Raw genomic sequence first — 24,186 nt, forward strand, 5'->3', positions numbered from 1 at the left:
AATTTCACACAGCAACATCACTTGACAAATGTTCTCTCTAAATCCAGTGAGGTGCATGTAATTCAGCTTTTTCATTTCATAATATAGTTCAATTGAATGTGATTAAAATTAATAGCAGGGTGCTTCAGACATTGTTCTTCCACATGCACACATGCATTTCTACCAAGGAAGCTTTTCCAGGAATTGTTTATTGCCAAAAACATGGTCCTTCAGCCCCAGCAAGTCATTAAAAAGGGCTGTTACTAGCAATTATATAATCTACGATTGGTAACAGATTACTATCCAAACTTCACAATAACTGTCCAGAACTTTCATAGCAACAGTGTTTTATCATAGACCATGGAAGAATTGGAGACATCCAAAACAATGAAAATGTGTATTTGTTCAGCCATGCCTACAAACACAGAATGGCCAGACAAACAACCCTTCAAAAGGTAATATCCACTGATGCAACGCTCTCTCTGCAGACTAATGCACCATACATTACAATGCAGAGTGTAATCACTGGTGGAACTGCAGAAGAAATTATAACATGCAGATAAATTAGTCTGAAAAAAAAAAATTCAAACTGAAAAATATTACACAAAAATAACATTTTTGTATAAATTAGCACAGGACATACAGGTTGTACATATCAGACATTAGATCGGCTTAAACGCTGAGAGATTGTTGTTCTTTAAAAACAAAGCAAAAATTCTGCATGCTTTATAGCCACTGACTTTATTTTCAGATTTCTTACCTTTTAAAATGAAACACAATCTATACCAGGCAAAAGCTTAAACTTCTCCCATCACCTAATCCTTGTATATCCATCCCAAACCTGTTTACAGATTGGCATTATAAAACTTTAGTTTACAGTGTTAGTATTACAGCGTATGCAATTTCTCTTCACACTACAGAAACGATTCCAACTGACCAATTTTTTTTTCCTAACTCTGGTTTAAGGGGGGTGGGGGGTGGGGAATAAACATACAACATTCAAAGCAGATGACATACGTGTAGTGGACAATGCCATTTTCCCCAAAGAGGCTTATTTTCGGAGGTGGAATTGATTTCAGTGTTTTTGTGACTTGGATTTGCACTCTAACCTAATGACAGAAAGTAGCAGGGACACCATCTTGACTTGACATTCTAATAGGCAAACTGTCTTTTTTTTCCCCCACCCCAGTGCTGGAAAGTTGCTTTGGAGAGAGATCCCAACATCCGTGGACAGGCTGTGGTCAGACCCCTGTAGGTGCCAGGCGGCTGACGAAAGCGATGCTGCTGTGACACATCCTGCGGAGGAAGGCTGGGCAAGACGGCTTCATAATGAAGTGCTCTATAAGGATGCGTAGCTCAGTGAAGAGGGTGCTGTTGGGAAAAGAACGCATATATGGAGCATCATATTGGGGCTAAGAGCTAATCGGGAGATGTCCAAACAAGGGTACGAGGGAAATGAAACATGGAGGGCACTTCCGACATAGGAGTATCACAGTAAGCAGATTCGGGGGGGCACAGCCTCTTACCGGCAATAGGGATTTCTCCTGGATGAGTAGCGGAGTGTGAGAAACCGATAGTAGATGAAAGGTAGCAATAAACTCCCCTGGCCACTGGAATAGGGTGGAGGAGATTTTAAGTTAGAATATAACAATGAATAGACTTTGGCTTGACTTTTGACAACTATTGACTTGACTTTGGGAAAATACATTAATGTAGACCACTGGTACAAAAGGTCTACATTGTATAGTACATTAGCATAGACCACTGAAACAGGTGGTCTACATTAACTTGAGTCAATTGATACAAACCTGAATAACATAAATACAGTGGCCGGCATTAGGAATATTTCGTTGCAAGCAATGAATTTCAAGATGTTCTGCTGGTTGGCTGTCAGCTTGTTCAAGAAACTCCTCACAAATGCCAAGCTGTTAGGGCCCATTGTCTGCACAGGAAGATCTAATGGTTACATTCTCCCAAATACATGCACACACACTTTGCCAGTGTCACAAATTCTATTTTAAAAACAGCATTTCATTCATCACCAATGATGCACTGAAATGGTTTAAAACCAGTGGCACACTGCGTAAACCATACAGAATACACACAGATACAATAGCAGCGCGACGACAAAATAAATTCCAGGGGAAAATTCATGAACCTGCAAAAAAAAAAAGAATGAGACTTACGTCGAGGACTTTTTTTGTGTACGTTGTAGCATGAAGCAGGGAGAAGAGAAAGACTGGAAAGATGCTCACTGAAGATGATGGTTAGGGAAGAACACGAGTCAACAAACCCCTGCCATGCATCTACCCTCCAAAATCTACAGATGAACTACTGGCAACAGACAAATGACACAGGGATTAAAAAAGGCCTTTGAACAGGGTTAAGCTTTAGTTTTTCTAGCCAATAAACAGCAGTGAACAGACTAAGTAACAACTGTGAACAGCTATTTTACTAAAATGTACCACGCAAAATGTATCTCCCATGTATTAAACTTATTTGGGCGACTCATTTTTGAATAAAGTAATTGAATGAATTTGAGTAATTGAATTGAGTAATTGAATTGAATTGAACTGAATGTAATTGAGTAATTGACTAAGAAAATTTCATCTTCACTCGGAAGCTACTATAAGTGTGATATTATCAACCCTATACAGCATTCCTTAATATAACCAAAAGAGATTTAAGTGGATGTGCGTGATGTGTAACTGGACAATTAGTCAAAAATCGTATAAACAAACTGGGGGACTGTCAACAGGACCACTAATGTTTGGACTGGTGAAGACATTAACATACCGGGTATGAAACTGGGACAATTATTCCCGTTATGAGCTTCTGTGATTATTATGGAGGGTCTATTTGCACCCGGGTGCAAATAGCATCTATCCACCTGTTCCTGTCCACTGGCTCCACAAAAGAAATATAAAAACTACGTTGCTTGCATAGTTGCACATCACTTCAATGGCTGAAGGTACCAAAGTGGGATACAAATACACAAAGCATAATTAAAAAAATAATAATAATGATGACAGGTCTTGTCCCTGGATATTTATGGTTATTTATGTTCGTTCATATCAATGTTTACATTTATGTCATTTTCTAGGCTGACAATCCTAGAGCTGCTAAACGGTCTTTCAGTATTTTTTAAAACAATGACAATAAAGATCTATTCTATTCCAACAACGTCGATAATAATAGTAATAACAACAACAACAACTATAGGCCGAAAACGTAAAACACTGTGTTTTAGTCAGAGATTCGGAGGAAGGATACTTGTGACTGGGTAGGAGTTGACAAGAATGAGAGAGTAGAGCAGGTAGTGACAGCTGTCTTCTTGCAAAGCCTGGGCCAAAAAGGCTCTGCTCAGCTGGAAACGAGGAAGCCGATGGTGCAACCGAAGAGCGCTGGTCAGAGCATTGGCCAGTAAGGCGCGCTGATAAAAATTCGCAGCCTCGTGCAGTCTGAAAGAAGCGATTAAAGAGCGCAATTAAGCAAGCCACTGAAGTAACCCTCAGCCTATCCGATCATCCCAACCTTTATAGATTTGAATCATCTAAATAAGGCCATCCCAGGAACCCAAAATAAATTTTAATTAGCTCACATATAAGAAAAAAAGACTCACCCTAAGAGTGGTAGGATGAATAAAACAGAACAGTAGACTGTGAACAAGCGCGAGAGCCACATAGCCGTCTCCAATTTGTTGTTCAACATATATTGCTGCAATAAATGGGGAGAAAATAAAGACAGTCATTGACACTACTAGACATCCAACCGATCTAAAGCAAAATACATTAAAATGAAAGGTACTTACCACAGCACCTTGATTAGGCGGACTTGTGTTTTCATTATCTGCCATTGTTAAATTTTCCTTTGCAGTTCTGCTTCTGTAGAAGTGTAGGACACTTGAAATTAAACCCCCTGAAACTCATTCAAGATTTTGACTTAGATGTTCAGTTAGTAAGTACTGCTGCATGTAACAACCGAGTTCCACATATTAAAACATGGAGAGAGAAAAAAAAAGATAAACCTGCTTTAAATACCCCATAATTCCCACCATGTATAAATGTTTGATGTTTCACTAATTTTGACCTATATCAAATCTTTAAAGTGATAATTGTAATGATTAATAAGAGTTAGCAGTCTAAAGTGTGTCCAGCAGAAACTTGAGGACGTTTCTCATCTTTCCCCAGTCATCATAGCTACATTAAAATTGTAAGTGGAAGAGTCTGAATATCTAATTTGTTCTGCATTATCTGGTCTAGTGATCTGAAGTTCCCCAGTTCAAATATCATTATGGTTATATTACCATTGGGCACTTCAGCAAAGCCCTTAAATGCGAAATGCTAAAGGAACTAGCTGGTAAATAAGTAAAATGCAAAAAAATAACAATACTAGTCTAATGGTGACAAAGACCTAAACCAATACCCAATGAAACTATCAAAGCAATTAGAGGAAACGTGAATGTTGCAATTTCGTTACTGCTATTATGCCATTAAACAATGTACGTACATAAAAATAAATTACACTCTGCAAGACTAACTCAACAATTAATAAAATTAATTAGTGTCATAGACAAAGTACATTTTATATTAATATAAGATAGTACGATCTTTGGAACTTGAAACCAAAATCTTTTTTGCAACGTTATAGTGGTTTGTCAGTCAGCCTTGGCTGTAACTAACTAATATTTAAGTCCGTGATACGATCTTTGAGCAACATGGTTATTATGTACCTAGCTGTTCTGGTTGATTTTTAAGCTAATGTAAATTATGAACGTAGAAAATTGCTTTAACGCAACACGACGCCTATGCAGAGCACTTCGTTCATCAACGCGAGAAAACAAACCACTGTTTACTTTACACCATGTGTAAACTGCTAAAAAAATGAATGAATGAACACGAAAGCTCAGTCACTACCCTAGGAAGCTAACGAAGGAGCGAGATGGAATGTTCCGGAATTAGCATAGGTGCTAGCTAGCCAGCCTATGTTTAAAGGTTGTACGACATGAAAGGAATATACTTACCTGAATATAATACACGCCACTGAGCTTTAGTTTACTCCACCTCTACCTCTGAGAAAAACGAACAACTGACAGAGTGTACTTATGCGGTCTTTAAAAGCCCCCTACCACATGTACGATAAACCTTTTCCTCGGCTAGTCTTCACTTCTCGTTACTCTGCTCAAACCGGAAATCTCGCTCAACTTGCTCTCGCGATATTCTATCGGTCCCTCAGCATAAAAATTCCCCAATCCACCACGAGATACATCTGTGATGCAATATGAAGTATATTTACAGCACCAAGGAAAAGATCGAAATGTCGAAATGATCCTAAATATTTCCTCATCATTTCAATTTAAATGCGTAAATCGTGTAAGATTTATTCAAACTTTTCACACATATATACAGCCAAGCTTAACAATGTCGGTTTTCTAAGCATACAGTGCCATGCAGTGTTCACGTTAAGACAATGCTTAATTCATTTCCGATTTCTGTAGCTGAGATCGCATAATCTATGTGTTGGAAATAACAATACAGTGAGATCAAAGATCCTCGTTCAAATGGCACAAAAATTAACCAGGTCGCAGGTTCCACCGAGATTTGAACTCGGATCGCTGGATTCAGAGTCCAGAGTGCTAACCATTACACCATGGAACCACAAGATACACTGTATTTTAAACTTTGTAAAAGAATTGTTTATTCGGAAGTAAAACGTTATAACGTAAATGTGTGATTAAAATTTATGTTAGGATTATACTTTTTACACACGGCGTGTCTACTTCTTTAATGACATGGATAGAAATTGAATATGATAATCCCAGTAAACCTGAGATTTATAGGTGTCGCTATCTTCATATATGCAAAATTGAATTTTAAATCATGTCACCCACAAGAGGTCGCCACTTAGCAATACATTTGTATAATTGTCGTTCTCTAGAAAGATGATAATGTACAGGGAATCATTTCATTACTGCAAGGAAACCTGCTGTACGGTGACGGTATAGTTACACATTTCAGGTAATATTACTACTTTTCCATGCACGTTTAATCTACATGCAATCTCACGTTCAAAGTATGAAATCCTCAAATGTTAGGCCTATATTAAATATGTTACATAGCGTTCAATAATAAACTGTTTTCAGATGCATTTACAGATCTTTATATAAATTGTACTTATGCTGTAACTGTTAGGCCTACACAATCCCAAAAGAAACTAGAAACTGCAAGCAGTTACTAAAGGGTCCAAAGCGTAGGACAATCGGACTGGTAGGACAGTAGAGGAATAAGGGCAGAGATCTGGCGGCCAGGGTAGTAGAAAGTCAGACAGAATTAGTCAGCCATAACATGATGGAAATTTTGGCATAGGTCTAATGCGATATGACTATATATGTTCCTGGATTTGGTACGACATAGTAAATTTGACTGCCAATAAAATTTAAGTGTAGGACAAGTAGGACAGGAGATATCGACCAAAACATGTTGTGGGGCGCAACGGTGCCCCCCTCTGACTGACTGGGATGGGTCAGAGAGGCTCAGTAGTGGATAGCAATAGGAATCTTACTGCCAAATTTGGTCGGCCTAGGACTTATGGTTTTGGCTGGGCATTCAGTTTTAGGGAAGAAAAATAATTATAATCGAACCCTCTGGAGGAGTGCCTAAGCCCGTCTGAATGGCTGGGTTAATAACAAAAATAGAAGCTTCATTGACCATCATGGGGAAAATGCCTATATGTCTCCCCAGCTTGCTTTACAGAGAGCATGCTGTGCACATCGGGCTGCCTAGCTCAAGTACCAACCGAAGCTGGGTTTGAACCGGTGACCCTCTGATTACAAGCACACAGGTTTAGCCCACTGAGCCACCCGCTTCTGATGGTAAGATGGGTGAGATCAGTAGACACTTTCATAACTGATCTGGTAACTCATTATACCTGAATTGGCCTAGGTTGGTCTTAGTAACATATAAACAGTGGCCGTAGCGCTCCCGTTTGACTGATCGACACAAAATTTGGAGGGTCGCTCGGTGGTATAGCACTACATTAGTGAGAGAAATTTGGTAATGATTGGCTGAAGCATGCCTGAGATATAGCTGTCTGATTGAAATGTACGTGGCACCAGTATGGTCATGGTTTGGCTTTTGGCCGTACCTTACTGAAAGCATAAGATTTTTTCTGTAAATCATTAAATGGACTGTCTCCTGATTTTAATGACAGCAGATTTAAGTAGGTGCGGCAAAAATTCTAGGAGGGCAACGAAAAAGCCTGTTTACAGACAATTATAAATTATGCAAAACTGCAATGATATATAACCAAGTTACATATGTGTTTAGATTTGCCATGACATATTGAATTAGACTGGCAATCAATTTTAACTGTAGGCTTGACAGTTTTGTAGAAATAGGCAGAAATGCAAATGGGGCCACTGTAGCGCCCCCATCTGGCCTAGTGAGTTGTCCTTTACAGGATGTGCAGAGGGTCAGAAGGTGAATGTAGCAGCCAAATTTTGGTTTGATTGGTCATTGTTAAGCCTGTCAAATGGCTGCTTGATGTTGATTGGCTAATGGCAGCCAAGCTTTTATGATTGATGACTGGCATTGTATGTGACTGTCCTCAGGCTAGGTCGTAGTATATGTCAGCAAAATTTCAGTTGGATTGGCCAAGGCAGTCAGGAGATATTGGCAGTTTTTAGTTGTAGCGCCCCCTATGGACGAAATGCAGCCCGCCTTGGACCGTGTCCCCAGAATGGTGTCGGAAGGTAGGATTTCAAATTTGGTCTAGGTAGGCCAAGGCACGGCCAAGTTATAGCCATCAGACCAAAACGGGCCAAATTTGGACATTGTTTGGGCGTGGCTAATGGCCGTAGGATATAAAAATGTCTCAATTTTGTTAATGTTTCTTGATCAGATGAGAATTCTGATTCGTCTGACACCTCATTTGTCTGATTTGGTAGGACAAGCCAGGACTTTAAGGAAAAAGTATGATTTGCAAATTATGCAAATTAGCAAAAAATCTAAGTAGGCGGAGCTTCATGGTCCCATTGACTTTTTGGTAGGGCAAGGCTGTCTGCATCAGGAGAAAAAAGAATTTCGATGGTAGGACAAACAGGACAGGAGATATCGTCCAAAACGTGTTGGGGGGCGCTACGGCACCCCCCTCTGGCTGAGTCGGACGGGTCGGACAACCTGAGTAGTGGGTAGGAATTGCAAGCACCTTACCAAGTTTGGTCAGCCTAGGACTTACGGTTTAGGCTGGGCATTCAGTTTTAGGGCAGAAAAATAATAATAATAATCCTAAGAAAAACAATAATGGTCCATAAGGACTTCGTCCTTTGGACCCTTAATAAGACAGAAGAAAAAGAAAAGTTTACAAAACGCAGGTGATTGTGTTTCATAAAACACTCGCCAGATGGCGCACAATAGAACACTGCTTCCCTGTCACCTTAATTGAGCAAGGCAGCAGCCGAGGGTAATTAGTTTAGAAGATCATACAGATAGCATTTTTAAAATATGTACTGTGCATTTAATGTTTGTGAAATTATATATATTTTGATTTTTGGCAGATAGCCGTATAATGCATTTTCAGTTGCTTGAACGTCAACTGGAAATATAGGTAATGCTATGTTAAATCGAATTGTTTCTGTGCAAAAACCTAATTAGGCATTTAAAAAGGTTAACGCCAGCGCCTGAGACGGTTTTTGTTTAATAATCCTATTACTGACGACTCATCATGTATAAAATGGTGCAGAAGGATGCAAAGTTCCCACTCCTTTAAGTCTGTCAGAGAAATAGACAAATCCCACCGTATAGCAACAAAAACGGATATATTGTTGTCTCCCAGGTTGGTTCAAGTTCGCTGTAAGTACTTATTGTTATGGTGATTTTAACGGATAATTTCATTTGTTTTTGGCTCCGTTTGTATTACACTGTAGACCTTATGCTCATATTTCCATTTTAATTGCTCAACGGAAGATTAGAAGCTTCTCACGTAGATATAGGAAACATTTCTCAAAACACATATGGTAGAAGCTGAGCGGCTCGATATGATGTTAGGCTACATGTGTACTTTCTGCATAAGGATGCGTTTGTTTTTTAAAATATTTATTTAAACCTAAATATTTAAAAGAATGTGGATTAAATAATCAATATCTATATTTACCTTATTAATTCTAACTTTGAAGTGATTTATTGTTTTAGGCTTAAGGCCTACTTCTTAAATATGTGACGATAGCCATAACAAATGCGTTGTAGTACAAAACACATTTCGAATATTACTATATCAAGAGAAGGCTCTATAGTCCTGAATTTTCCCATTGGCTTATTGTGCATATATTCTATTTGTTTGTTTAATATCTAAATTTCGTCATCTTCTGTTTCTGTTTTGTGCGGTGCTTCTCGGACTTTATTTCCACTTGTATTATTAGTCCCACAGTGCATTCGTTGAGCATGAACACACACAAAAATACAATTTGTTAAGATTGCATTTCTCATTAATATACTGCAAACGAATTTATGGAAAGAAAACGAATAGCAAAAACATAACCGTAAAAATAATACATGGATTAATGCCATTATTTTAATATATTACCATTGTTGTTTGAACTACGATATGCCATTGTAGGATCCCCTTTGCATTGCTTGAGTAGTATGTAATGAATACTGACGATTAGGACGCTATTTGTTAGATTTAAAAACTTTATTGAAACTTTATCTGAAACGAAAATTCTCGTTATATTTCTGTTCCATTATTCGTGGTCGGTTATTTCAAAAAATCTCCACCAACTGCTACCAAGCATTTTCAGGACAATCTGATGTAGAAAATTCCTTCAGACTAAAGGGAAACGATGGACAGTGAAGCCATGAACAGGTAAAAAGAAAAGAAAAGAAAAGAAACCAAAGCTTCAATAGAAGTTCCTTTGGAATCAGAGGAAAGCTTGTGTTATTTTCCCAGCTGTACTGAAATAAAAAGAAATCAAGCAAATGGGAAAGAGAATAGAATTGAAAAGCCTAAAAACAAAACCGTGACAAGTGAAAAGATCCCAAGAAATTAGAGTGGAATGACCACAGTAAATAAGACTGGGCCTTTTTAGTTGTTCTGTGAATTGTGATTTGAAAACATTAGACAAGCGACCAAAGGAGCTTTTCACGTCCTTTATTTAAAAATAAGAAAAGCGATGAGGAAGACTTTATTAAAAACAAACCATAAAAGGTAGCATCGATCGAACTTGTGTAGTAAAAATTAAAAACAAATCCAAACAGCTTTGTTTTTTCTCAGTGATACTTAAATAATAAATACACTTTAACAGATGAGTATATATCACATCTGTAGGCCTATACTTTAGCGGGTCGAATACATGATTTAACATAGAGTGGTGTGATTTATCGAAAAAAATGTGTTAAAACGTTTAAACATTAAATTTAAAACACTCAAAAATAACCTTACGAGTTGAATAACCTGTGTGTATAAGGCATTTGTTCCTTCGTTCAAATGCAACTAGGCACTGTCACTTCGTAATTGTGCGTACAAAATAGACTGGGCGTACCCATACATTCCTGGCAGCCTGTTTTGCCTTTCGCGACGCGTATTCTTTTATAGTCTTTTCTCGCGTTAGAAGTCGATTTGATGGAAGACTTGACTCTTAGGAAGAAATCATTTGAATTCATATTCGTGTGAAATCTTTTTGCTGTACGATTTTTAAACAGATTCAATGTATATTTGCAAATGGACTAGTAAGACTCAGAAACTACATATTAAGTAGATTTATTTAACATATATACTCACGGTGACTACAGGATATATATATATATATACACACACACACGCACATATATATATATATATATTCCGCCACTAATAACTTCGTTTTCAGCGTTGTTTCTCGCTAACATGCAGGGTGGAGCCCGTGGTCAGATAACTGCCTGCACAAATTCCGCATTAACTGTTGTGTATCTTTCAATGTGAAATTTCTGTAGTGCGTTATCTCTGCGGATTCCATTTTTGCAATGTCACACCCCTTTGTCTCCTTTTGTCTTCATATTTTCCCAAATCTATTTTATCTCTTAATTTTATTATGGATCTATAGAATGTAGTACATAGGCAATTAAACATATGTATTATTTATATAATAGTAAGAGGAGTTTAACATTTCGGTAGATGTTGCGTATTAACGTATATATTAACGAATTTGCGTATTTAGATTATAGTAGAAAAACGTGACTAAACTTCAGCTAATCTAGAGTAGATGTTATTTACGATTCGTGTTAATAATTGTGTAACTGTTAAGATACCTGAGCTAACCCTAACTTAAATGCAGACTGAAACTAATTAGATTAAAATATTTATAAATATATATAGGTCTAATAAAAATATTTTAAACAACTCGACCGTCCTGCTCCCAAAAGGAGGCATTGTTAGATAACCCCAGAAGAGCAAATGTTAAAATCCAAGCTATCGTTATTGCTTTATCAGACTCAATCAGGAAATGAATTAATCAATGCACAAGCAGATACAACGTGCAGATCATTTGCAAGTAATGGATGGATATTGCGATGTGCCGATATTATTTTCTGTCAGTCAAGGTAACAAAGTGAACATGTATTGCATATATATTAAAAATTATACACTCATCGAGTGGGTTTGATGCTCATTTTATTGAAGCGCTGCGGAAGGTGAGGTCTCCATGGAATAATTTTTCTGAGTGTTATTCTCGCAGGAAAAATATTTCAGAAATCCCCTTAAACGGCCGCTAAATTGAGCTGTTCCGTAACAGAATGCAGAACCTGGTAGTTATTGTCGGCTTGTTTAAGGCCGGTCTAGGTAGGCCTAGGCGTGGGTTCATTTTCGTTCTACAGCGCCTTGCTTCAGTGATAGGATGTGTTACGACCCACGTTCATTTAAATATGTTCCCCTAGAACAAGGAGGGAACCAGTGGAAGACCCGTACTTGTGCACATATTTGTGGAGACTGATGATAAGTGTCACGATGAAGCTTAAACCACGGTATTAAATTGTCAAAATGGAAAGATTTCCCTAATAATATGCCATTCATGGTGAATTATGGTATTTGAGCTAGCTGTAGACAGATCTGGAACAAATACGGCGTACGAGAGAGGTCATTAAACACACACGCAACTGCCAGAGGTCAGATGGAGTTCTTATGGCTCACGCTCACACAAATTAGAAGGAAAAAAGACGCAGTTGAAATACGGGACCTCGCTGAAAAGCCTACGTTGACATTATGGCTGTTTTATGCAGTTGCATCTTTGCCTCAAAATGTGATGTAAAAACACGACTTCACAGAATAAAAAGAATGAACTTCATAAGGCTGTGGACATTTCAATGGTTCGTTTAACTCGAGGCATTTCTGAATCGGTCATTTAAATAGGGAATTCATTCATTACACCATAAAATTACTATTGGGAATACGCGTTAGTTTAAGGTTGAGGCATTTATCTGAGAAGTGTGTGTGTGTGTCTGTCTGTCCTTTATTTTTCAATTTTTGCCTGGTATCGTTTAATACCGCGATTGAAATCCAGCTAAGCAAATAAATACCATCCGACGGATATTTCAGTTAGTTGGGTTAATTTAAGCTAGAATTAGTTCCTATCCAATATGAATGGCCCTTACTTAAACTGTTATTGAACAATGACATCTAGCTCAAGTTAACCCCGCTGAGAAATCCTACTTCGTGGACCCCCCCCCGGATTCATAAAACTAAGTAAAAAATAAAAAATATATAGCTATTAATATACACATGGAAAGATTTTGGGCTTGTTAAACAGTTAAACATCTGATAAAGAATGTTGCATGGCGGTGAATTTGGAACATCTTTATGAGAGTCCGACAGACTAGCACTGACCCCAGATGTGCCTTTTCAACGAAATAATGTCTGCTTTGATATTACGTGTTGAGTAATATTGTTATGGTTAATTCTGGTGTTGTTTATAATGGTCTATTTAAGTATTTGTAAATAAAAAAATTCACCAGCAGGTACATTTTACTTTAAATCAACACTAATGTAAAAAGGAATGTATTTACATATAGTGTAATATTGAACTATGAAATTTCTATCAATTGATACTTTTAGTCTTCTGTTCACGCAGTTAGAAATCGATTTGCGATTCTAACGATTGCAGCTTTCCCGCTTATTTTAATCATGGTTGTGGACACAATTCTGTTTTGCCTTTAACTTTTATTGTGATGTTAACTTTTGTGTTAAATGTTAACAACCTGAAACAATCAATTTTGTTGCCGTTAACAAATCAGTGTTGACTCCAACACTCGGTCGCTTTGTCCCTATTATGTTGCTGCCCTCACTTGAAGATTTATGTATTTTTAATATTAAATTCCTTCTGTTATGTGGACTGCAGTCTTGTTGACTTTTCTTGACCCGGCGACCTCTTCCCTAAACTTTCCCATATCTAATGTGGAATTTTTTCCCCCCTTTACCGTCATTTGACTTATCTTCCTATTCAGTTGACTGCCGTCTCTTTCTCCTCGCTGACATGCGCTGTTTGCACTGTTCTTGAACTTCAGGGCGCTACACAGCCGAATCTGCCGTGTCCTCATCCTGTACTTTGAACCTTGAATCTTCCTCAAAAAGTGCCTTGTTCTACAAGTCTCCCCATGACTACACAGCTTGCTAATTAGTTAAACAAACTCCTTCCCTAATGATTCCCCGGGCCTTCCGATCTTCTGGGGTTTTGTTTGAATCAGCTGCCACTGCCGGAGATTTTGCTTGTCCTGCTGGAAACTTGGCCCCTCTGACCCGAACCACCACTGAGCTGTTAAACCGGGCGGACAGGCCTGTCCGAGCGAACCCCCCCGTAGGCCAAAGGCCAGGGCAGCGAGTGCTCTAGATGCCACCAGCTGCTTGGGGTGATACAAACCGCAGAGTGCACTGAATACTTTTTAAGTTTACCTACTTTATAGACAACGTGAACTTTCTTAACAAATGTTACAATCCAAAATAATGCCACAATTGAATTGACAACATTTCAGTAGCCTTTACATGTTGAATTTGATACAAAAACGCTGTAAATTATCGCAATAAGGCAATGTTGATATCGACGTCATTTGTGGAGTCGGGAATACATTTTCGATGTGCTGACGACGTCATATTAATAGCATGAAATTGAAGCACATCAGAAAATCGCGGTATATTGACTAAAAAGCGCTTACGCAGGGCCGCCTGTTAAGACTTGTATTTGCTGACTTTTGTGGCTTTGCCCTGACCCGGTGCCATGCGTCCTCCCTGGAGATTTCGACAGAAATTGATACTAATTGAAGGGACTGTACGCTGCTGGTTGCTGAAGCGCCTCCGGCAAATGCAGGACCTGCTCGTCAGCGGCTAATTGACAAGAGCTTGTCTGTGTTTTGGAGCAGGTGGTCTTAAGCACTGAGGCATAAACACTAGCCTGACACGGCCCCCATTTGCCTGAAGCAGACGGGGGGGCAAATATAGTTAAAACGAAGAGAGATTTATGGAAAGTCCCATAGGTGACGCTAAGGTAGACGTTTCTTATTGAGGGGTCTTATTTGATGTTTTTTTCTGTCGTAGTAGCTTGCTCCATATATTTTTAATAAAAGAGAGCATCAATTAAGGTCAATTGGCCAGGTGACATTGTCTTGCTGTGCATCATGGCAAATGAGCTCCGATAAACGCAAAGTAATGATTCTGTCAATAAAAATGATGCTGATATTGTTGACGAAATATGGGATATTAACGCTCTGGATCGGAGACCTTCCCACCGGAATAATCAATAAACTCAGTCTTTTGTTAGACTGGAAGTAAACAAAATGCGATTTTATTTTTTTGTAGTCTAAAGAAACGTTCCGCGCTTTAAACGGGCTATACAATGCGTTTTTTACATGTTTAATGTCAACTATGTAGCATAATGGTGTTGCGCACATTTAAACACGCTCATATTCGGGACAAATAGCTATTGTATCCAGCTGAGGTGGAAACGGTTTGGCTTTCCCACTGTCTGCACGTGTGAACTGAAAGAATGGCCGTGGAACTTAATTTCTTTCCCCTTTAAACCAAAATCTCGAACTTTTCGGACATTTCTTTACGTTTTCTCGCTTTATTTCTTAGTAACAATGACAACATTGTAGAACCCCGTTGGAGCGCCACAGTTGGGGACCTTTGGTAGTATTTTAGACATCTTTAGATTTCATCAATCAAATTGACTGCGGTTTTCCATAAAAATGCTGAATCTGGTCTAAAACGGAGAGAACTAGATAAAAAAAATATGCTGTCTTGTAAGATGATAAATGGCGTTTCTTTGATAGAAATTGTTGAAAAAACTTGTTTATCGCCCAGGATTAAAACCTGAAACAAACATATTAACCATTCTATCGTCTGCATTACAAATTACGACAGGTACCTGAAACGTGTGTTGCAACATTAAATGACTGTTTGGTTAATGTCTGATCTCAGAGCAGAATTTATAGGGATTTGGAAAATTCTGCTTTCTCTGTCATTGTTAGTCATTAAATGCTAATTCATACCTCGTTGATATTAAAACATAGGCCTATAGTGTTATGTTATTGGTCGCAAACATTTTTACACGTCTTCTGCTTCGGTATAGTATAGCAGGGAAATAGAGGAAATGAGACTTTAGCTGTGGTTTGATTGCAGCACGTTAGTACTCGGCTATTTGTATAAAACCGAAACAAATAAATCAGTCCTCTGTTATACTAGCATAAATTAATGCTAGTAATTTTGACACTGAATAGTCTATCGTCAATTCAAAATGCAAAAGTGGCTTTCAGCAGCACTTCGTGAAATATTGTGTAAAGAGTAACCCGATCGCACAATGAGTGCGTTACATAATTTCTATAGGGCCTATTTTTAAATAAATGATAATTTTGTTAAGGTGACGTATCCGTAATCCTGTAATTCACTCAGAGGCTTCGCGGGTTGCGCTCTTCATCAATACTGGCACAGCATACCTCGGTCATCTCCCAGATATGACGACGCCTGGCATGCTAATGAGAGCGCAGGATCGCCTGAAGGAGATGGCTGATGCTGGTGGGGTAGATGCGCCCCAGCCGGGGCACGACATGCCACTCACTCCAGCAGGGGGCTCGGGGCTCTCACCGGCTTTAGTCCTCTATATTTCAAAGCCTCTTTCAGCATCTCTGCGGGCTCCGCACTGAAGGAGACTCACTCCGCATAAAAGAGCATTATGAAAATTATAATATCAGCCCCAGAGCATGTCTGTCTTGGCTGCATTGATGCATTGAGGAGATACTTCTGCCAAGTCGATACCTAAAAGTCCATTCGAATGCATATACCAAGTCTGAATGAGGCAACAGTACTTTCTTTATACAAACGTTACTTTTCAATTTCGTGACACTTTCGTTTTCGTTCCGTCCCCCCCCCCCAACATCGAGTTTTTTTTCTTACCGTAGCCTTTTAAACGTCCCTTTACAGCTTTATTTGACGCACTGTCTTACTTTTGTTTGTCATTGATGATAAATGATCCTTACTAAACCATTACAATTGTTATTGTAGCACATTCTTATGGAAACAGAGACATATCTATAAGCGCAGATGAATGCATCAGAAACTTAACGGCTCGCAGAAAAGTGGACGCCGAAGAAAGAGCATCCACAAAAAACGGTTATATGATTCAGGGGGAAAAATCACAGCTTTTTAAACCACAATCGGAAAGATTTTTCTTCCGAATGTGTGCAGGACAAACTCCATTTTTTGGACAGTGTTGACTGAAAGTTGCTACGTAAAATGAAATCCTAGGCCTACAATTTAAATCAACACGCAGGCCTACTGCTGCCTTAGGTAGTAAATAAATAATGTAATGGTTTGCAATATTGTATAATCAAGAGGACAATCGTAAGAAACGTAAAATCAGCATTACTACGAATGACAATGCAAAATATGAATATTAATAACGTTCGAAACAAGAATGGCTGACTGGTATGATGTACGATGGTGGATGGTTCAAAGGTACAGTATGTCACCCATTGTGGTGTTAATTTCCTTAATGTGGGGCACTCGCTTTAATGAATGTTTTATCATTAATAATGAAGCTGATATAATTTTTCCATGATAGATTATGTTGACACTGATCTGCAGGTGCTTGAACTATTGGACGCTGCCGAACATGGCGCCGTTATTGTTGGTGGCCGATGCGCACGTATAGCCTACATGCGCCAAGTGGCATGTGGCATTTCTGAAAAGATGCGCAGCTGTGCTCGTTTTGTACATGGAAGCTGGCGAAGGAGAAAGCGTGGCGGTTTGGCATCGAGGTTTTCCAAGCCATGAAAAATGGTTTAATTTCGGGAGAGAAGGAGCGGCTTGGCTCGAGCGGGGACGTGACATTTCCTGCGGTGAGGCCTACATTGGCCGCTAATAGAGATCTAATTGATGGGCGAAGACCCATTTCCGTGCACACTCTTTTATTGCTCCATCCAGTCTGCTGTAAAATATAACCTTAATCTGATTGTGCAATTCCACCAGGAACCGAGTGAGAGTTTACGGCATAGGGAAAAAAAATCGTTATTAAAAAAGTTAAAGCAGCCGCAGGAAAAGTGCGCGCTGCCTTAAAAAAGGAAGGAAAGAGGAGATGTAAACGGCATACATGCTGCCCAACTCTTTTAAGACCGCTAACGCTTTGTCTTTCAATTTCATAATTTTAATTTTATAATTCGTTGTTACGCTTGTCGTATTTTCATAATTAGGACCAGTGTTTACATAAAATTAAGAATTACCTTAAAAGAATTTAGAGCGGTAATGGAAAATTCTATAAGGTACCAGCTGTTTACGTTCTTCCCTTCATGCTGTTTAGCCTGTCGGGAAAGCTAGATGTTTCTGGAGTAATCAAGGTACGAAGAAGTGTCGCAGCTGCGCATGTGCTGTAGCTCAGAAGCTTATTTTTGTTCTGAAAGTTCAACGATTTCCTTCCAGTGTGCAGGTGGTATGATACAAAACGGAAACTGGTTATTCTGCGTCTACGTCACCGCATCGTCAGTAAATATAATATAACATTATATATGTATATACACGCTCACACACACACGCACACATATAAATCGAATTTTCTTGATTACTTTACTAAGGTTTGCTAGGTTTGGGTATTAAGATTTGTTTAGCATATTAGCTGACCTGTAATAATGATACCTTTAACCAGTTATCTAGTTTATGCTTCCCCAGTCTATATGTGATTGACTATGTACTGATGTAAAACTGGTTAAATTAAACTGGTGTTTGCCAGTCAAACCAGTCTTGCTGGTTTGTCCCGTGATTCTTTTTTTTTTACAGTCAGCGTTTGAATAGATATTAAATTCACCTGCTGATCCAGTTGCAAGTGAATTGCTACAGTTTTTATAAAGTTGAAAAGCGAATGCCTGCAACTAAAATATTTAAATATAAGCTCAACACAACAGCTAACCTGCTTAGTATATAATGAGGCAAAGTATTGTGTTTTCAGTGTAAACACACTAAAACTGTACCACAAGAAAGAGTAATCTACCGATTTATATTATTAATAGTTTATTGATTTAACCGATTTTTATGTGACGATGGTCGACATGGCAAACATGTATTCCATTCAGATCAAAAAGCATACAGTTTGTCAAAGTAATGGGCAGGATACGTTATATACATGAATATGATTGGTTACAACTGACGTAGAGTTTTCCTGTGTAGGAAAAAGGCAGCCACTGTTTCCTCGGAAATTTAATAAATGTAATAAAAACTTAACATAGATATATAACGGACCACTCGACAGCTGCCTCCACAGTGTTCGCTATGTTCAGTATTTTGTTAGCAAATGAAACACTGTCTATTGACGTTATGTTAAAGTGTGCTGTAGTTTAGGAACTTGCTGCTGATTCAACTGCAGTGGCAGCCTATAGGGTCAGAATACTCCCGACTCTAAGGCCAAATACAAACTAAAAACCATCACTGTGCATGATACATTTGGCCGCAACCACTTTGTACCTCCTTCTTTTTCTCCTGTTGAGAATGAGAGCAACATTGTTACAAGACACTCAATTCAATTCAAGTCAATTTAAGAGCGTTACCAGAGGAATTTTGTTTTTTTACTGTATACATTTAATACATGTTTTGGCATGCGAGGGTTGCCAGTTAATGGTAGGACTGAACTTTTGCATTTTCATTGATTATTACTATAACTGTCGGTATGTGTCTATGTTTGGCTGTGGGCCTGAAAAATGAGATTGGACTTACAGGGAAGAACTGAATTCATGCATGTGGATTCCTGGGAGAAGGTAATGCATCTCACTGCCACTCTCTTGCCCTGCTGCTTGTTCTCTCTCTCTCTCTCTCTCTCTCTCTCTCTCTCTCTGTCCTTTGCTTCCATCCCCTTCCCTTAGCATCTCCTTGAAGGGTGTAATGAGGCATGTCTTTACGCAGAGACCCAGCCTGGAGGGAGATGATTGATGAAGCGGGGGGCAAGGCTGAGCCCTCGCCGGAGAAAGCCCCCATAGAGGCTTCAATAAAGCCCCGATAGTGGATGGGCCGGGTGGCCTCAATAGCCACGGCCCAAGCATATTGAGGTGAATCAGGGAGGGAAGGTGCTCTGTTGTCCAATAATCCATTTAGCCATTGAGCCACCAGCCGTCTGAGGCCGGATAAGTGCCGCGGAGGAAGTGGGGAGGGTGAAAGGAGGGTGGGGGGGGGGGGGGGGGCAAACGCGCACGCACACACACAGCGGCCCTCAGCCGTCACGCAGAGGGCCGCGGCCGGGCCGCCGCTTATTGTGCGGCTGCCTGAGAAAGCGGTGTGGCACCCGTGCCACACGGGGCGGGGGCGAGGCCGGGGGGGCGGGGGCGGGGGGGGGGAAACAGAAAAAAAGCTGGTTGAGGCAGTTAATGGAGGTGGCAGTCCGGCTGCCTTTTAGCGCATAAGGCGACACTGAAAGTAATAAGAAGTGCAAAATGAACAAGCGCCATTATGAGAATGAATTATTCTTAATGGCACGTTTCTGCGTTAAAATATACAGTATTGGGCAAAACTGTGGAAACCCTTCCAGTTATTAGAGATCGCAGAACTTTATTCAGCTGTTGCTCCACTTACTTAATTAATCGTCCAGTGTATATTTGTACATATTCCTTGATTGTTTATAAACCGTATTATGTAGCAATTTTTGAAGCGTAATGCCAAAAAATGCAAGGTGTTTCCACAGTTTTAGCCACCAGTGTATTTGTTTATAAACACCTAATGTGCTTCGTGTATCGAAATACATATTTTGTGTGGTTTTTCTTTTTTACTTTTTGACTGTCCTTAAAAGGAAGAACCAAAACATACCTGCTAATGGGCGGAACACCTGTAAACACCAGTAAACACCTGTAAGACGGACATGAAAGTCTCTGTTACTATTATGGGAGGAATGTTTATTTAAAATACAAAAAAAAATTGGGTTATTACAATCTTGGTTTCTTACTGGGTTCTTATTGTGCTGTGACCGGCGATTTTTGGCCGGACACCAACCAGTCAGCCAAAACCCCCACCACACCCCCCCCCGCCTGCCTAAAAAAAAATTCTTGCCACGCTTCAGTCTTGAGCGGCACCATAGGCAACCAATAGATCCATAAATCCCCCCTCCCTAGCACCAGATATGAGGGGTCAACCTTCAATAAAAAAAACCCACAGTCATACTTAACGCCACTATTGTCTGCCATTGACTGGCCTTTCCGGAATGGTCCTAGGTGGGCGCTGTGAGGAACAGCTCAACATCTTCAGCAGCACAATGACAGCAATAATCTCCTACCCGTTCTCCTTTATATACTTAAGTGGTCTTACACAACGTCCTGCAGCAAGGCCATCCGCCAGGGACCGGGGGGGTAATCGGCCATTCCTGCAACTCTCCAGCCCCTGCATTTGGATTTGGCTGCAACCGCTCCATCGCTCACATGCAACCTCCACCCAAGCCAGCACCACCCCCATCCATCCGCAGCCAATCCTCCAAGCACGGCTGCATATGCATCAACCGGATATTAAATCAGATACAAATTTTGTTATTACTGTGTGAGTTGTTTTAGGAATATATCACCAACTCTTCAGGTTCCCTTAAATTGAATGTGGTAACCTAGAGGCTATACTCTATAAAATGTTAACATCACTTTATATTATCAAACACTGAATATAATACATGCATGTGGGTACGTCAATTTGTGACTTGAAATGTGTTTTGTTTACTGTTTTTGATTTCATAAACTGGATATAAATGAAGAGGCATAAAATCATCCACCATTTACTTGGTGAAAACATGAACTGCAAACGTCTCTAAAATGGTGTGTTTTTTGCTCAGTTGAGAGTCAGAGATGCGGCTTTTGTGTCGGCCTTCAAAAGGCCACCGGTTGACCTTTGGATTTAACAAGTGTGATGCTTTACTGGGAAATCTATTGGGGTAGATGAGCACCTGATTCCTGCCGTCACAGTCCAAAAGAGCACAATCCCTGTGATGAATGGAGGAAGGAAAGAAAAGTGCACCATTCACAAGCCTCTCCTTTTAATACGCCGCCTGCTCGCTGCGTCGCTTTGCTGTAGTCTGTGAATGTCCAGTTTGCTGCCTATGCGCTAAAATCGCCATCGTTTTCCAGTCTAAGGCCACTGCATGCAATGACAGGGATTACGGTTGCTGTTAGCTTCCACGTCTCTGACAAAGGTAGCTATACAGAAGCAAATCTGTTAGCCAACAACACAGGATGGAAGCTCATATCCTATACACAAAGCAGAATTCCCAAACTGGGCAACTTGAAGCCAAACGTGAAGCCCGTCCAATTAGAGGACAGGTAAGTGACATTCCTATTGGACAATCCTTACATTTTTGCTGAAGTTATCTGGGTAAAGGAAACAAATCCTGCTTTGTGGAATAGCCCCCCACCCCTTGGATTTGAGAAGCTTGGACGTCAGAGGTGGCCAATCCAAACCATTAGTGGAGGTAGTACATCCTATGTTTTTGAGAATAAGTTATGAGACAAGTAAATTTGACATAACACATTACTACAATTTTATTGTCATTTAAAAACGCATTTTGTACATCTTTGTAATATTGTATAACGCATTCTCTCTTTACCGCCTCTGATGGACATGATGCTGAGTTCACACAGTCCCCATAAGCCTCTGCCCCCCCCCTTTCCGAAGCAGCAGTGCACGGCTGTGATCACGGAGCAGCTGCTCGAACTTCCAACTCAGTCGACAGCAGAGAAAATCCGGATTTTTCTTTTACTGATATTTACAGTGGATTTGCAATTATAAAAACAGCCATGGATTATTAGGGACGCGCTCAGTCCTTTCTGATGGGTGAATTATCGTTGTTTGTTAACCAATGGAATTGACTGATATGATACAATGTTTCTTGTAGGTAAGAGTGTTGCTAAGATGGGTGGGGGACTAGTTAAGGATAATTCCAAGAGTAAATAATTTGTAACATAATTGGATTGGTCTGGGTTGGGACCCAAGGTCTCCAGTAGCAGCCTTGCCAGTAGGTCAACTATCAAGTAGACATGAGAAACAGAAACTAGGTAACTGATTATGGATGGATGGAATCATTGGCAAAATTACACTGGTTTTCCAAAAATTGCTTTGTTTTATGCCCTTTTTCAATGTACCCAATACAGACTTGTCTTGTGAATACAATATCAAGTTTATACTCTATTGAAAATAAATCTATCCAAGACTGTTGAAAATCCGACATCCAAGAATACTGATCCATGTTTTGCATGTTTATAGTCAATAATTGTCAACTACACTTAGTATAATCAAATCTAGAACAATTTCGAAATGTGTAATAAAATCTGGTTGAAGACTGTTAATTGGCTTTCATCTTAGTTACTGCTTAAAAAATCAACTACATTGATCAAAATGTCTGGTTAAATAGCAAAAATGCTTATAAATCAGACTCAGATATTGTAAATGTGAGTCAAACCATATATGAAATATATTTTTCCTAATATGTAAATGTATTGTCCTGAATGTTGCAGTATTCCTTTTTCAGCAGCACTAAAATAAAATGTCTATAATATTATGATTTTGCCAATAAGTGTATAGTATTATAAACATGTTATAAGTCCTTTATTTCAAAATAATTCAATACACTGGGTCCAGTGACCCTGATCAGGGTAGCTGGTTGGATGGATGGATGGATGGATGGATGAACTCAGTGTGAATAGACAAAATAAGTTACAATCTAAGGATTACAGTGAATATTGCAAGGATATTGCATATAAAAATACTTTTTTTTCTGGGGGAAGGCTTCGGGGAGTGCTTTTTGTCTGTGTTATTGTACATATTATTTCAAAGAAAGAAAATTGTCTAGGGAAAAGACAGAATGCCGTCTTCAGAACACATTACACCAACATAAACATCTGCATGGGTGGAAGATAATTGTGTTGTAATTCGATTTCCACATTTGAAAATGGAGACTGAAATAATAATAATAAAAAAAAAATCCCAATGAATCCGCACAAATGAGAACACATCTCCTCTGGTGCGCAAGACGGTGCAATCCTGCACGTAATGAGGTGTAATTTGCCAGAATCGCTGCCCGTGTTCCCTCACAGGTTCGGCTTCCGCGAGCACTGATGATCTATTCTTTTATTTACGTCCCTCTGAGCTGAAGGGGGCTGGGGGGGGGGCAGCACACAGGCGGGATTGTGCGCCGGGGTCCGTCTGCGCGTGTGCGTGCGCGTGTGTTGAAGGGGGAGTGCGCCACATTGGGGTTACGCACCAAGCCAGAGGGACTCGTGCCCGGCCTGCCAGGCCTTCGCGGGGACTCGCCGAGCCCCGGCGGCTCCGCCGCCATCCTGACAACTCCCATAAATTATACGAGATTTTCATATTTCAAATTTCATCTGCATTGGTCTTGCGGCGGCTAACTGGGGCTGGCAGCCCGTAGGGGAGGGAGGTCCCAGTGCTGGTGCTGAGCTCGCCTCGCCTCCTATGGCCGCCCCAGAGATCCGGCTAATTGAATTGCGCCGCTGATTAGATTATCTCTGCTGCTGCCTGCTGCCAATCTGAAGTATGGCTGCCTTCTCTTCTACTTAACCTTGCTGCCCCGTGCCAGTTGCTGCCTGCACACACTACGCCCAGCCAGAGAATATGTTTAAACCATCAAAGTTGTGAGTGATTATTGTTTCGCCTTTCATTGTCCGCCCTTATAAAAGCGCACATCGTTCACCGGCGGCGCACGGCTCTCATTTACGTTCCCTCTGCCGCCGATCC

The 24,186-nt window shown here is 39.9% G+C and overlaps 1 protein-coding gene and 1 non-coding gene across 3 annotated transcripts; both read right to left on the reverse strand.

Annotated features, from left to right (window-relative positions):
- Positions 1-167: 167 nt before the first annotated feature.
- tmem33 (transmembrane protein 33) lies at positions 168-5,190 on the reverse strand. 2 transcript variants are annotated; one of them, XM_023829517.2, is made up of 8 exons: positions 5,003-5,190; positions 3,791-3,897; positions 3,602-3,696; positions 3,253-3,440; positions 2,166-2,233; positions 1,788-1,921; positions 1,506-1,589; positions 168-1,350 (listed from the first exon to the last, which is right to left on the reverse strand). In XM_023829517.2, exons 2-8 carry the CDS (start codon positions 3,833-3,835, stop codon positions 1,221-1,223), a joined length of 744 nt encoding a protein of 247 aa, XP_023685285.1. In that variant the 5' UTR covers positions 3,836-3,897; positions 5,003-5,190; the 3' UTR covers positions 168-1,220. The 2 variants fall into 2 exon arrangements, with proteins under 2 accessions (XP_023685285.1, XP_023685284.1); XM_023829516.2 differs by having other exon boundaries at positions 3,791-3,863; positions 5,003-5,189.
- Positions 5,191-5,564: 374 nt separating this feature from the next.
- Positions 5,565-5,636, reverse strand: trnaq-cug (transfer RNA glutamine (anticodon CUG)). Its single transcript has one exon. It is a non-coding gene; the product is annotated as a tRNA-Gln (tRNA).
- Between the last annotated feature and the right edge of the window lie 18,550 nt (positions 5,637-24,186).

The sequence above is a fragment of the Paramormyrops kingsleyae genome, chromosome 25 (genome assembly GCF_048594095.1).
Source record: "Paramormyrops kingsleyae isolate MSU_618 chromosome 25, PKINGS_0.4, whole genome shotgun sequence".
In the NCBI taxonomy this organism is placed as follows: Eukaryota; Metazoa; Chordata; class Actinopteri; order Osteoglossiformes; family Mormyridae; genus Paramormyrops; species Paramormyrops kingsleyae.